General features: G+C 42.7%; 1 protein-coding gene across 1 annotated transcript in view; it reads left to right on the top strand.

The window, feature by feature from the left end:
• cdc27 (cell division cycle 27) overlaps window positions 1–15,988 on the top strand; it is a 104,273-nt gene that overhangs the window by 28,348 nt on the left and 59,937 nt on the right. Inside the window, exons 2-5 of the mRNA XM_056287546.1 lie at window positions 3,243–3,318; window positions 9,419–9,566; window positions 10,489–10,614; window positions 12,588–12,685. Of these exons, the coding sequence (XP_056143521.1) occupies window positions 3,243–3,318; window positions 9,419–9,566; window positions 10,489–10,614; window positions 12,588–12,685 (448 nt within the window). The remainder of the gene's footprint in view (window positions 1–3,242; window positions 3,319–9,418; window positions 9,567–10,488; window positions 10,615–12,587; window positions 12,686–15,988) is intronic.

The raw sequence follows: 15,988 nt of genomic DNA, 5'->3' as shown, positions 1-15,988 counted from the left end.
GTTGATGTTTCAGTGAGCCTGAGTCAGATGATAACTAGTACTATGTTGATGTTTCAGTGAGCCTGGGTCAGATGATAACTGGTACTACTTTGTTGATGTTTCTGTGAGCCTGAGTCAGATGATAACTAGGACTACTTTGTTGATGTTACAGTGAGCCTGAGTCAGATGATAACTAGTACTACTCTGTTTATGTTTCAGTGAGCCTGAGTCAGATGATAACTAGTACTACTTTGTTGATGTTTCAGTGAGCTTGAGTCAGATGATAACTAGTACTACTCTGTTGATGTTTCAGTGAGCCTGAGTCAGATGATAACTAGTACTACTCTATTGATGTTTCAGTGAGCCTGAGTCAGATGATAACTAGTACTACTATGTTGATGTTTCAGTGAGCCTGAGTCAGATGATAACTAGTACTACTATGTTGATGTTTCAGTGAGCCTGAGTCAGATGATAACTCGTACTATGTTGATGTTTCAGTGAGCCTGAGTCAGATGATAACTAGTACTACTCTGTTGATGTTTCAGTGAGCCTGAGTCAGATGATAACTAGTACTACTCTGTTGATGTTTCAGTGAGCCTGAGTCAGATGATAACTAGTACTACTCTGTTGATGTTTCAGTGAGCCTGAGTCTAATGATAACTAGTACTACTCTGTTGATGTTTCAGTGAGCCTGAGTCAGATGATACCTAGTACTATATTGTTGTTTCAGTGAGCCTGAGTCAGATGATAACTAGTACTATGTTGATGTTTCAGTGAGCCTGAGTCAGATGATAACTAGTACTATGTTGATGTTTCAGTGAGCCTGGGTCAGATGATAACTGGTACTACTTTGTTGATGTTTCTGTGAGCCTGAGTCAGATGATAACTAGGACTACTTTGTTGATGTTTCAGTGAGCCTGAGTCATATGATAACTAGTACTACTTTGTTGATGTTTCAGTGAGCCTGAGTCAGATGATAACTAGTACTATGTTGATATTTCAGTGAGCCGGAGTCAGATGATAACTAGTACTACTATGTTGATGTTTCAGTAAGCCTGAGTCAGATGATAACTAGTACTACTATGTTGATGTTTCAGTGAGCCTGAGTCAGATGATAACTCGTACTATGTTGATGTTTCAGTGAGCCTGAGTCAGATGATAACTAGTACTACTATGTTGATGTTTCAGTGAGCCTGAGTCAGATGATAACTAGTACTACTTTGTTGATGTTTCAGTGAGCCTGAGTCAGATGATAACTAGTACTACTCTGTTGATGTTTCAGTGAGCCTGAGTCAGATGATAACTAGTACTACTCTGTTGATGTTTCAGTGAGCCTGTCAGATAATAACTAGTACTACTATGTTGATGTTTCAGTGAGCCTGAGTCAGATGATAACTCGTACTACTATGTTGATGTTTCAGTGAGCCTGAGTCAGATGATAACTCGTACTATGTTGATGTTTCAGTGAGCCTGAGTCAGATGATAACTAGTACTACTCTGTTGATGTTTCAGTGAGCCTGAGTCAGATGATAACTAGTACTACTCTGTTGATGTTTCAGTGAGCCTGAGTCATATGATAACTAGTACTACTATGTTGATGTTTAAGTGAGCCTGAGTCAGATGATAACTAGTACTACTTTGTTGATGTTTTAGTGAGCCTGAGTCAGATGATAACTAGTACTACTATGTTGATGTTTCAGTGAGCCTGAGTCAGATGATAACTAGTACTACTCTGTTGATGTTTCAGTGAGCCTGAGTCAGATGATACCTAGTACTATATTGTTGTTTCAGTGAGCCTGAGTCAGATGATAACTAGTACTTTGTTGATGTTTCAGTGAGCCTGAGTCAGATGATAACCAGTACTACGTTGATGTTAAGTGAGCCTGAGTCAGATGATAACTAGTACTACTTTGTTGATGTTTCAGTGAGCCTGAGTCAGATGATAACTAGTACTATATTGTTGTTTCAGTGAGCCTGAGTCAGATGATAACTAGTACTATGTTGATGATTCAGTGAGCCTGAGTCAGATGATAACTAGTACTACTATGTTGATGTTTCAGTGAGCCTGAGTCAAATGATACCTAGTACTATGTTGATGTTTCAGTGAGCCTGAGTCAGATGATAACTGTTACTACTTTGTTGATGTTTCTGTGAGCCTGATTCAGATGATAACTAGTACTACTCTGTTGATGTTTCAGTGAGCCTGAGTCTAATGATAACTAGTACTACTCTGTTGATGTTTCAGTGAGCCTGAGTCAGATGATAACTAGTACTATATTGTTGTTTCAGTGAGCCTGAGTCAGATGATAACTAGTACTATGTTGATGTTTCAGTGAGCCTGGGTCAGATGATAACTGGTACTACTTTGTTGATGTTTCTGTGAGCCTGATTCAGATGATAACTAGTACTACTCTGTTGATGTTTCAGTGAGCCTGAGTCTAATGATAACTAGTACTACTCTGTTGATGTTTCAGTGAGCCTGAGTCAGATGATACCTAGTACTATATTGTTGTTTCAGTGAGCCTGAGTCAGAGAATAACTAGTACTATGTTGATGTTTCAGTGAGTCAGAGTCAGATGATAACTAGTACTATGTTGATGTTTCAGTGAGTCAGAATCAGATGATAACTAGTACTATTTTGATGTTTCAGTGAGTCGGATGATAACTAGTACCATGTTGCTGTTTCAGTGAGTCAGATTCAGATGATAACTAGTACTATACTGTTGTTTCAGTAAGCCTGAGTCAGATAATATCTAGTACAATGTTGATGTTTCAGTGAGTCTGAGTCAAATGATACCTAGTACTATATTGTTGTTTTAGTGAGCCTGATTCAGACGATAACTAGTACTACTATGCTGATGTTTCAGTGAGCCTGAGTCAGACAACAGGTCTACTCTGTTGGGTTGTAAGATGACAACAGTATTAATAAAAATTTTATGTTTCAGTGAGCCTGAGTGAGATTATAACTAATACTGTGTTGATATTTCAGTGAGTCAGAGTCAGACGATAACTAGTACTATGTTGATGTTTCAGTGAGTCAGAGTCAGATGATAACTAGTACTATGTTGATGTTTCATTGAGCCTGAGTCAGATGATAACTAGTACTATGTTGATGTTTCAGTGAGCCTGGGTCAGATGATAAGTAGTACTATGTTGATGTTTCAATGAGCCTGAGTGAGATGATAACTAGTATTACTATGTTGATTTTGGCTACTGTTTTAACATTGTGTGTCTGTGTTTCTGCACTTGTGTACATGTTATAGGCGGCAGTGTGGCAGGCCCTGAACCACTATGCCTACCTGGATGCTGTCTTCCTGGCTGAAAGGCTCTATGCAGAGGGTAACACACACACACACACACACACACACACACACACACACACACACACACACACACACACACACACACACACACACACACACACACACACACACTTACTGATGTAGTGTGCTCTCTTCATGTTTACTTCCTGTTATGTGCTTGATCACTAAGATGTGATCATTGTGGTGCTTCTGTATAGATGAAGGCTCTCATCTGAGTCTAGGAGCACAACGTTCTGTCCTGACTCACTCCAGCTTGGATGCTTGGATAGGCAGCAAAAGATCTTTTTTTTATTCTGAGTTGATTTAATGAATTAGTCTTCCTGTTAATACCAAAACCATGTGGGTGATCATGGACCATGTCTTCCTGATCTTACCAAAACTATGTGAGTGATCATGGACCACGTTTTCCTGATCTTGCAGAAACCATGTTGGTGATCATGGACCACCTCTACCTGATCTTACCAAAACCATTTTGGTGATCATGGACCATGTCTTCCTGATCTTGCCAAAACCATGTGGGTGATCATGGACCATGTCTTCCTGATCTTACAGAAACCATGTGGGTGATCATGGACCATGTCTTCCTGATCTTGCCAAAACCGTGTGGGTGATCATGGACCATGTCTTCCTGATCTTACAGAAACCATGTGGGTGATCATGGACCATGTCTTCCTGATCTTACAGAAACCATGTGGATGATCAGGGACCACATCTTCTTGATCTTACCAAAACCATGTGGGTGATCATGGACCATGTCTTCCTGATCTCACAGAAACCATGATGGTGATCATGGACCACGTCTTCCTGATCTTACCGAAACCATGTGGGTGATCATGGAGCACGCCTTCCTGATCTTACAGAAACCATGTGGGTGATCATGGACCATGTCTTCCTGATCTTACCGAAACCATGTGGGTGATCATGGACCATGTCTTCCTGATCTTACAGAAACCATGTGAGTGATCATGGACCACGTCTTCCTGATCTTACCAAAACCATGTGGATGATCATGGACCATGTCTTCCTGATCTTACAGAAACCATTTGGGTGATCATGAACCACGTCTTCCTGATCTTGCAGAAACCATGTGGATGATCATGGACCATGTCTTCCTGATCTTACCAAAACCATGTGGGTGATCATGGACCGTGTCTTCCTGATCTTACAGAAACCATGTAGGTGATCATGGACCACGTCTTCCTGATCTTGCAGAAACCATGTTTGTGATCATGGACCACCTCTTCCTGATCTTACCAAAACCATTTTGGTGATCATGGACCATGTCTTCCTGATCTCACAGAAACCATGTGGGTGATCATGGACCATGTCTTCCTGATCTTACAGAAACCATGTGGGTGATCAGGGACCACATCTTCCTGATCTTACCAAAACCATGATGGTGATCATGGACCATGTCTTCCTGATCTCACAGAAACCATGATGGTGATCATGGACCATGTCTTCCTGATCTTACCGAAACCATGTGGGTGATCATGGAGCACGCCTTCCTGATCTTACAGAAACCATGTGGGTGATCATGGACCATGTCTTCCTGATCTTACCGAAACCATGTGGGTGATCATGGACCATGTCTTCCTGATCTTACAGAAACCATGTGGGTGATCATGAACCACGTCTTCCTGATCTTGCAGAAACCATGTGGATGATTATTGACCACGTCTTCCTGATCTTACCAAAACCATGTGGGTGATCATGGACCATGTCTTCCTGATCTCACAGAAACCATGATGGTGATCATGGACCACGTCTTCCTGATCTTACCGAAACCATGTGGGTGATCATGGAGCACGCCTTCCTGATCTTACAGAAACCATGTGGGTGATCATGGACCATGTCTTCCTGATCTTACCGAAACCATGTGGTTGATCATGGACCATGTCTTCCTGATCTTACAGAAACCATGTGAGTGATCATGGACCACGTCTTCCTGATCTTACCAAAACCATGTGGATGATCATGGACCATGTCTTCCTGATCTTACAGAAACCATGTGGGTGATCATGAACCACGTCTTCCTGATCTTGCAGAAACCATGTGGATGATCATGGACCATGTCTTCCTGATCTTACCAAAACCATGTGGGTGATCATGGACCGTGTCTTCCTGATCTTACAGAAACCATGTAGGTGATCATGGACCACGTCTTCCTGATCTTGCAGAAACCATGTTTGTGATCATGGACCACCTCTTCCTGATCTTACCAAAACCATTTTGGTGATCATGGACCATGTCTTCCTGATCTCACAGAAACCATGTGGGTGATCATGGACCATGTCTTCCTGATCTTACAGAAACCATGTGGGTGATCAGGGACCACATCTTCCTGATCTTACCAAAACCATGATGGTGATCATGGACCATGTCTTCCTGATCTCACAGAAACCATGATGGTGATCATGGACCATGTCTTCCTGATCTTACCGAAACCATGTGGGTGATCATGGAGCACGCCTTCCTGATCTTACAGAAACCATGTGGGTGATCATGGACCATGTCTTCCTGATCTTACCGAAACCATGTGGGTGATCATGGACCATGTCTTCCTGATCTTACAGAAACCATGTGGGTGATCATGAACCACGTCTTCCTGATCTTGCAGAAACCATGTGGATGATCATTGACCACGTCTTCCTGATCTTACCAAAACCATGTGGGTGATCATGGACCGTGTCTTCCTGATCTTACAGAAACCATGTAGATGATCATGGACCATGTCTTCCTGATCTTACAGAAACCGTGTGGGTGATCATGGACCACATCTTCCTTATCTTACTAAAACTATGTGGGTTATCATGGACCATGTCTTCCTGATCTTACCAAAACCATATGAGTGATCATGGACCATGTCTTCCTGATCTTACCAATACCATATGAGTGATCATGGACCATGTCTTCCTGATCTTGCAGAAACCATGTGGGTGATCATGGACCATGTCTGACCAACTGAAAATGTTGGTCAGCGCCAAAAACTCCCAACACATACCCTGTCAATGGTTGGTAACCTGTTAATGTAAAGATTTGTCTCTCTCTCTCTTTGTCTCTCTCTTTGTCTCTTTGTGTGTGTCTCTCTGTCTCTGTGGGTCTCTGTCTCTCTCTGATTCTGTCTCGGTCTGTCTCTCTGTCTGTCTCTCTCTCGGTCTCTGTGTGTGTCTCTCTGTCGCTCTCTCTCTGTCTCCCTCTCTGTCTGTCTCTCTCTCTCTGTCTGTCTCTGTCTCTCTGTCTCTCCCTCTCTCTCTCTCTCTCTGTCGCTCTCTCTCTGTCAGTTCAATTCAATATTTGCTTTATCGGCATGACATACGTGTACATATTGCCAAAGCATGTAAAACAACAACACAATACAACAATGAATATAATAATAACAGCAACAACTACAATGATTATTATATCAAACAATAACAGTAGCTATAGGTGCCGTCACCCACTGTCTCTCAGGTTGTGGCAGGAAAATATAAATCTTGCTGCAATGCTCGCCGCTGGCCCCCCTCCCAGGACCACCCGCAGCTTACCTGCGTCGTCCATTTCCTGCTACTCTGGAATCACATGTTCCAGCTCCTTGACAAAAGCCCGGCGCTGTTTTTCAAATTTGTCACATTTAAGGAGGAAGTGCATCTCTGTCTCCACCTCATCTGTCATGCACTGACCACATGTTCGATGCTCTTTTGGCAGCCACATCTTTTTATGTATTCCCTTTTCAATGGCTAGACTGTGGTCACTGAGCCTGTATTTGGTGAGGATCTGTCGCTGCTTCCTGTCTCTGACAGTTAAGAGGTATTCTTCCAAATCATAGTTTGTCTTTAGGGCCCGATAGACTTCTAGTTTGTTCTGAGTTTTGATTTCAGCGTTCCAATGTTTCAGATAATTGTTTTTGCTTTGTTTTATAGTCTGATTTATCCTCATGTTTGTTTGTTTTATAGCTGATTTGTTCTCATGTTGGTTTGTTTTATAGCTGATTTATCCTCATGTTGGTTTGTTTTATAGCTGATTTATCCTCATGTTTGTTTGTTTTATAGCTGATTTATCCTCATGTTGGTTTGTTTTATAGCTGATTTATCCTCATGTTTGTTTGTTTTATAGCTGATTTATCCTCATGTTGGTTTGTTTTATAGCTGATTTATCCTCATGTTGGTTTGTTTTATAGCTGATTTATCCTCATGTTGGTTTGTTTAAAAGCTGATTTATCCTCATGTTTGTTTGTTTTATAGTCTGATTTATCCTCATGTTGGTTTGTTTTATAGTCTGATTTATTCTCATGTTGGTTTGTTTTATAGCTGATTTATCCTCATGTTTGTTTATTTTGTAGCTGATTTATCCTCATGTTTGTTTGTTTTATAGCTGATTTATCCTCATGTTGGTTTGTTTTATAGCTGATTTATCCTCATGTTGGTTTGTTTTATAGCTGATTTATCCTCATGTTGGTTTGTTTTATAGCTGATTTATCCTCATGTTGGTTTGTTTTATAGCTGATTTATCCTCATGTTGGTTTGTTTTATAGTCTGATTTATTCTCATGTTGGTTTGTTTTATAGCTGATTTATCCTCATGTTGGTTTGTTTTATAGCTGATTTATCCTCATGTTGGTTTGTTTTATAGCTGATTTATCCTCATGTTTGTTTATTTTGTAGCTGATTTATCCTCATGTTTGTTTTATAGCTGATTTATCCTCATGTTGGTTTGGAATGCAGTGCTGGCCTGAGGTTGGTTGGTCTTAGTATTTGTTAAAGGGTTAGGGAGTCTCAGAACCAACTGCTTCAGGGGACTCTTTTCGGGGTTCAGTTCTTGGGTTTTCAGAGCTTTAGAGTGCAATGTATTTGTTGGGCTTGTATTTAAGTGCATCCAGAAATTTAGAGATCTTTTTTGTACATTTATCAATAATGGAAACCGGCCTAATTCTGCCCTACATGCATCGTTTGGTGTTTTCCTTTGTATTTTCAGAATCATTCTACAGAATTCAGCATGTAGGGTTTCTGCTGGATGCTTGTCCCATCTAGTGTAGCTGGAAAGACTGAGTGGACCCCATATCTCACTTCCATATCGCGCAATGGGCAGAATTACACCATCAAACAGTTTGCACCAGATGGAGATTGGTATATCAATGTTAAAGAATTCATTTTTAAGTGCATATAGAGCTCTGCCAGCTTTTTGTTTTAGGTTAATCACTGCCCTACTGAAACTCCCCGATGCTGTAATAATTAGACCAAGGTAAGTATACTGCATCGTGTGCTCTAAGGTGATGCTACCTAGAGTCAACTGGTATCTATTTTCCTGACATCTGGGCTTCTTCTGGAAGATCAACTCAAATCAAATCAGTTTTATTTGTATAGCCCAATATCACAAATTACATATTTGCCTCAGTGGGCTTAACAGCAACACAACATCCTGTCCTTAGACCCTCTCATCGGATAAGGAACAACTCCCTAAAAAAAACAACCCTTTAACAGGGAGAAAAAATAGGAAGAAACCTCAGGGAGAACAACAGAGGAGGGCTCTCTCTCCCAAGACGGACAGCGTGCAATGGATGTTGTGTTCACGCAATTTACATAATACAACATTGAAAGAGGATAACAGAATTATAATGGACATAAAATTTATGAAGAATATGATGCACAGGATGCCAAGCAGTGTCCAGATACCATTGGAACAGTCCAGGACCCAAGCCACGTGACCAGCATCATCATGTAAAAAAAAAAAAGAAGAAAGGGCAGGCAGCATCCAAATGGCAACCACCATCACCACGGAGACCTGGGAGGAGAACCGACTGCACGTGCACACAAGGGAGACTCACATGACACCATTCAAACACAGAAAAAGAGAAAGGAGAAGACATCATTCAGAGAGAGAAAAGACATGTCAGAGAAGAGAACAGTTTGCAATAGTCATTGGTCATAATCAATTAAGTTATCAACTAGTCATAATCTATACTCTGTAATCTCGGCGGCAGAACAGTGGTTGGTAAATTCATTGAGACAGAAAACCAAGATCATTATCTTCCAGAAGAAGATAATGATCTTCTCTCTCTGTCTCCCTCTCTGTCTGTCTCTGTCTCTGTCTGTCTGTCTCTGTCTCTCTGTGTCTCTATATATCTCTTTCTGTCTGCAGTACACTCGGAGGAAGCACTCTACCTGTTGGCTACCTGCTACTATCGTTCAGGAAAGCCCTATAAGGCCTACAGGCTGCTGAAGGCTCATAGCTGCTCTACACCACAATGCCGATACCTGCTAGCCAAGTGCTGTGTTGAACTTAGCAAGTAAGTGCACCCGATACACACACACACACACACACACACACACACACACACATATATATATATATATATATATATATATATATATATATAAAATCCAGTGAGTGAAGTAAATTCTGTATGAGACAGTACAAGCCTGTTGTATGAGACTGTACAAGCCTGTTTCATGCCATAAACAATCATCAGCTGTCAGTAAAGCTACTGGGTAAAGAACATACCATTTACTGCCTTGTCATGCACATCACGTGTACAACGTCCAGTGGGGAAGGGAGAGGTGCGACATTCAAAATTCAAAAAGATGTGATCGCTAACGGTCCGGGGGGGGGGGGGTATTTGTCTATTGTCATGATTTATTTATAATTACAAAATAGGTGCTTATATCTATGTATGCAACTGTGCTGTATCAGTACACCCTGCATACATGTTTATATTGTAAATACACACCTGTATACATGCTAAATATGTTGACAGTGTACACACAAATCACTACACTCTACATAGTATGTCTGCAGGTTTGTGTGTAATTAGTACTTGCTGCCTTTCTTGTTAGTTGCTCTCCATGAAAGTGTTTAGTAAATAAGAACATTTAACTGGAAGAAACAATGAAAGTGAAGTTATGAAGTACACACTGTCTGCCCTGAGACTGCTGCAGGCACCCGTCAGCCTGCCTGGCTGCCCTGAGACCGCTGCAGGCACCCGTCTGCCTGCCTGTCTACCCTGAGACCGCTGCAGGCACCCGTCTGCCTGTCTGCGATACCGCTGCAGGCACCCGCCTGCCTGTGTCAGAGCTCATAGGACAGGAGGAGCTTGAACTAACACGCTGTGTGTGTGTGTGTGTGTGTGTGTGTGTGTGTGTGTGTGTGTGTGTGTGTGTGTGTGTGTGTGTGCGTGTGCGTGTGCGTGTGTGTGTGTTTTTGTGTGTCAGGCTCGCTGAAGGAGAACAAGTTTTAACGGGTGGAGTTCTTAATAAACAGAAGAGTCAGGATGACATCATTACAGAGTTTGGAGACTCTGCCTCCTTCACCCTCTCACTGCTTGGACACATATACTGGTAAGTAATATTGCTAGTACTACCATTACTAACTGATAGTACTCCTAAAGCTACTGCTAATGACTAAGTGTAATAGTCCATAACTAGAAGTACTGCTTCTAGTACTAGCAGTCAGAGCTACTGCTACATGGTTTGGATTTAGCAAGACTGAACCATGGCAGTACTTCCTGGTGTGTGTTGCACAAGTGATGTTGTCTTCTCACCACCTTCACTCATTACCTGCTTTCTCGTGTGTGTTGCATAAATGATATTGTCTTCTCACCACCTTCGCTCATTACCTGCTTCCTGCTGTGTGTTGCATAAGTGATGTTGTCTTCTCACCACCTTCACTCATTACATTACATTACATTACATTACAGTCATTTAGCCGACGCTTTTATCCAAAGCAACTTACGATAAGTGCATTTAACGTAAGAAATCAGGAGATCTACTAGTCATCAGAGGTCATAAGAGCATCAAACAAGCATCTAAGAGCAAAACGAGTGCTAAAGTAAAAGTGCAAGAAAGATTTTTTTTTTTAAATGACTGAATACAATAAGTGCTAAGAACAAGTAACAGGGTAGTAATTCTTGAGGAGGTGAGTTTTCAACCTGCGCCGAAAGATGGGCAGCGACTCCGCTGTCCTGACATCAGTGGGGAGTTCATTCCACCACTGTGGGGCCAGGACAGAACAGAGCCGTGACCGGGTTGATCGGCAGCAGGGGCCTCTGAGCGACGGGGCAACCAGGCGTCCCGAGGCAGCAGAGTGAAGTGGTCGGGCGGGGGTGTAGGGCTTCACCATGGCTTTGAGATAGGAAGGAGCTGTTCCTTTCACTGCCCAGTAGGCTAGCACCAGAGTCTTAAACTGGATGCGAGCAGCTACTGGGAGCCAGTGTAGGGACATGAGAAGGGGAGTTGTGTGGGAGAACTTAGGGTGGTTGAACACCAGACGAGCTGCAGCTTTCTGAACAAGATGCAGAGGTCTGATGGCCGATGCCGGGGCGCCAGCAAGGAGGGAGTTGCCGTAGTCCAGGCGGGAGAAGACCAGAGCCTGGATGAGCACCTGTGCCGTCTCGTCTGTGAGGAATGGGCAAATCCTCCTGATGTTGTAGAGGTGAAATCTGCATGAGCGAGCAACCGATGCAATGTTTGCAGCAAACGACAGTTGGTCGTCCAGGATCACACCCAGATTCCTCACAGTCCGAGTTGGTGTCACCACGGTGTTGTCAATAGTGATGGCCAGGTCTCGGTGTGGGCAACCTTTCCATGGGAGGAACATCAGCTCTGTCTTGTCCAGACTGAGCTTCAGGTGGTGTGTCGCCATCCACTCCGAGATGTCAGTCAAGCACACCAATGCGTGTCTCTACTTGTGTGTCAGAGGGAAGAAAGGACACACAAGTAGAGTAGAATTACCTGCTTTCTGCTGTGTGTTGCATAAGTGATGTTGTCTTCTCACCACCTTCTCTTCTCACCACCTTCACTCATTATCTGCTTCCTGCTGTGTTGCATAAGTGATGTTGTCTTCTCACCACCTTCACTCATTACCTGCTTCCTGCTGTGTGTTGCATGAGTAATGTTGTCTTCTCACCACCTTCTCTTTTCACCACCTTCACTCATTACCTGCTTCCTGCTGTGTGTTGCACAAGTGATGTTGTCTTCTCACCACCTTCACTTATTACCTGCTTCCTGCTGTGTTGCATAAGTGATGTTGTCTTCTCACCACCTTCACTTATTACCTGCTTCCTGCTGTGTTGCATAAGTGATGTTGTCTTCTCACCACCTTCTCTTCTCACCACCTTCACTCATTACTTGCTTCTGATTCAACACAACAAAACATCCACTGTGGTGCTTTCTGCCCAAGCACATGATCCTCTTATTCAAGTTAAACCTTCCTTAACCTCTCCACGCTATGATGATAATGATAATGACTTAATAGTATTTTGTTACCATGTTTCTCTCTCTGTGTACCTGTCTCTCTCTTTATCTGTTAACAGTAAGACAGATCGTGTTGCCAAAGGGTCAGAGTGTTATCAGAGGAGTTTAACTCTCAACCCCTTTCTCTGGTCGCCTTTCCAAAACCTCTGTCACCTAGGTAAGACACAGCACACAGATAGGACGTGAATTCATGTCTTTTGTGATGCCTTTGTGAGTCCACAGGGTCAGTGGTACTGTTAAACATATATAAATAACTGAGCTAAACAATAAGACATGCACTTGTTTAATAGCATTACAATACATAGATAGATGGGTAGTTAGTTCATTAGTGCGTATATATTACATGACCTGGCTTAAAGTGTGTAGGCACCATACTAGGGTTGGACGATTGGACCAATATATCGTTAATCGGCGATTGTTTTTGATTTTTTTTTTTGCACGATCTTTGTCCTTGTGTTTTGCTGATTTGATAGTCTGCTTCCTTGAGAATTCAACTCAATAACTTGGAAAGCGCAAGTCAAAGCATGCCAGAATAGGAACTTGCAGTTGTAGTTGGGCCATAAGCACATTCTGTTGCTCTGATTTCTGACAAGTCCTTCTCCAAACAGGCTACTGACTAAATGACAAATAACCCATCTTTATTGGTTACTGTCCAGTCGATTGCTGCTGAAAAGCATCATCAATTCATAAATTCACTGGTGGCCCAGTGGTTAGCACTACTGCCTCACAGCAAGAAGGTGCTGGGTTCGAACCCCGGGCCATCCCAGGTCCTTTCTGTGTGGAGTTTGCATGTTCTCTCCATGTTTGTGTGGGTTTCCTCCGGGTGCTGCGGTTTCTTTCCACCATCAGAAAGACATGCATGTTAGGGTTAATACTCCTGTCTTTGTCCCTGACCAAGGCAATAGCAAGAAATAACTGGAGTTGGTCCCAGCGTGCTGTACGGCAGCTGCCCGCTGCACCTAGCTAAGCAGCTAGGACGGCTTAAATGCAGAGAGTGAAATTCAGTGTATGTATGTACAAATGACAAAGTATTCTATTCTATTCTCCTATACATAGGATGGATTAAATGCAGAAAAATAATTCATTTTCAGAATACAATGTCAAATAAAGTGGCTCTCTTTCTTCTTTTTCTTCTTTCTAAATCATATTTGAAAACTAGACCAAAAACTGTCTCTATGCATGTCAAAGAAGGTTGATCAGTTCATCTGGACACAATGTTTATTGACAGATACACTTCATTACTCAACTAAGTGACTTCTTCAGTCTCACCTGACTGCAGGTACACCCACCTTTTTAAACAATACAGTACAACTGACTGCAGGTGTCCCCACCCTTATAAATGATACAGTGACTGCAGGTGTCCCCACCCTTATAAACAATACAGTGACTGCAGGTACCCCCACCCTTATAAACAATACAGTGGCATAACGACTCAAACCAATGACCAGTTTCATATGCAAATATGGTTGTGACCATTAACTAGAGTTACAGTGTTCCTGTGTACTATTCATGGAGGACTGGGGAATAGTTGCAATCACAGCATTGCAAGATGGTGACAGATGTACTCTTAGCCTCCCACCCCCACCCCCCAGTTCAGGGATGGTGGTTCTCTCAACATAGATGGCCTCTTTGACTCCCCGTTCAAACCAGCATTCCTCTGTGAATAGTACACATGGCCATTGAAACTCTAGTTAATGGTCGCACCCATATTTGCATATGAAACTGGTCATTGGTTTGGGTCAGTATGCCACTGTATTGTTTATAAGGGTGGGGACATCTGCAGTCACTGTATTGTTTATAAGGGTGGGGATACCTGCAGTCACTGTATTGTTTATAAGGGTGGGGACACCTGTAATCACTGTATTGTTTATAAGGGTGACGACACCTTCAGTCACTGTATTGTTTATAAGGGTGGGGACACCTGCAGTCACTGTATTGTTTATAAGGGTGGGGGTACCTGCAGTCACTGTATTGTTTATAAGGGTGGGGTACCTGCAGTCAGTTTAGACTGAAGAGATCACTTAATTGAGTGATGAAACGTATCTCTCAATAAACGTTGTATTGGGGTGTCTGGGTAGTGTGGCGGTCTATTCCATTGCCTACCAACACGGGGGTCGCTGGATTGAATGCCCGTGTTACCTCCGGCTTGGTTGGGTGACCCTACAGACACAATTCACCCTTCGCTAAGCAACGCCCCCAAAACACAGACTGGCCAGTCACAGCGCAGCATGGGACAGGCTCCGACAGAGGTCGGACACTTTCCTGGCGGCACTCCGTTGACTCTGTTGCAAAAGTTTCAGATTTTCTTCATTTTCAAGCTGGTTTTGTGGACTTTCAGCTAGGTATGGTTAAAGTGCCTGGGGCACTTGTAACAGTGACACTTGTTATCTGGAGAGGTTGGAAGGAGATGTACGGTTTTCTCCCTTTCCAAAACCTAAGTCAAACCCTGAAAAGTGTAGGCTGTGGATAAAGCTATGTGGATGTCCTCAAATCCAGTTGATCCCCTCAAAGATCAACAAGCACAGCTTTGTCTGCTCCAAGGTAAGTAATTACTTTTATTAACCGTAAAATAATGTTACAGCTTGATGGACTAAGCAACAGTAACTAAGGGGGGCAGCCCTTAGCGAAGGGTGAATTGGCCGCATTTGCGCATGGGAAGTCGGATGTGGGTATGTGTCCTGGTCGCTGCACTAGCGCCTCCTCTAGTCGGTCGGGGCGCCTGTTCGGGGGGGACGGGAAACTGGGGGGAATGACCTAATCCTCCCACGCACTACGTTCTCCTGGCGAAACTCCACACTGTCAGGTGAAAAGAAGCAGCTGGTGGCTCCACATGTATTGGATGAGACGTGTAGTAGTCTGCAGCCATCCCCAGATCAGTAAAGGGGGTGGAGCAGCAACCAGGACAGTTCGGAGTAGTGGGGTAATTGGCCAAATACAATTGGGGAGAAAAAGGGAGAACCCCCCCTCCCAAAAAAATTAATAAATAAATAAATGTTGTAGCCAGATGAACTGATTCAATCTTCTTTGATTTTCTTACCTGGATTATTGAGCATGCACAAAGCTCAGCGTTTTCGGTTTTTACCAATTTTCACCAAAAAATACCCAGATTTTTTTTAAAGGAGCAGATTGGTTTAAACTGATTTTCACCCGGATTTTATGTTTCCACGGATCCAAAAATTGTTCCTGTTCATGTGAGGTTACGTAACAGTGTCCTCTTGTGGCGAAATTCGAAATGCTGGATGGCTTTGAAAAATAAAAACCGAAAGCGCTGTGCCTTCAACATGCATCAAGACAAGACGCGTCAAAACGAGATTAGAGAAAGACCTCAAGATTACTTTGATGGATAGCCTATGACAGACATCGTATTCTTGACCAAAGGTCCAAACAATGGATTCCAAGTGGTATAACAGCATTATGAACAGTAATAAAGGATAGAATCTTGTTGGCAGCTTGTAAAATG

Source organism: Lampris incognitus, chromosome 10 (genome assembly GCF_029633865.1).
Source record: "Lampris incognitus isolate fLamInc1 chromosome 10, fLamInc1.hap2, whole genome shotgun sequence".
In the NCBI taxonomy this organism is placed as follows: domain Eukaryota; kingdom Metazoa; phylum Chordata; class Actinopteri; order Lampriformes; family Lampridae; genus Lampris; species Lampris incognitus.
This window is presented reverse-complemented; position numbering and strand designations above follow the sequence as displayed.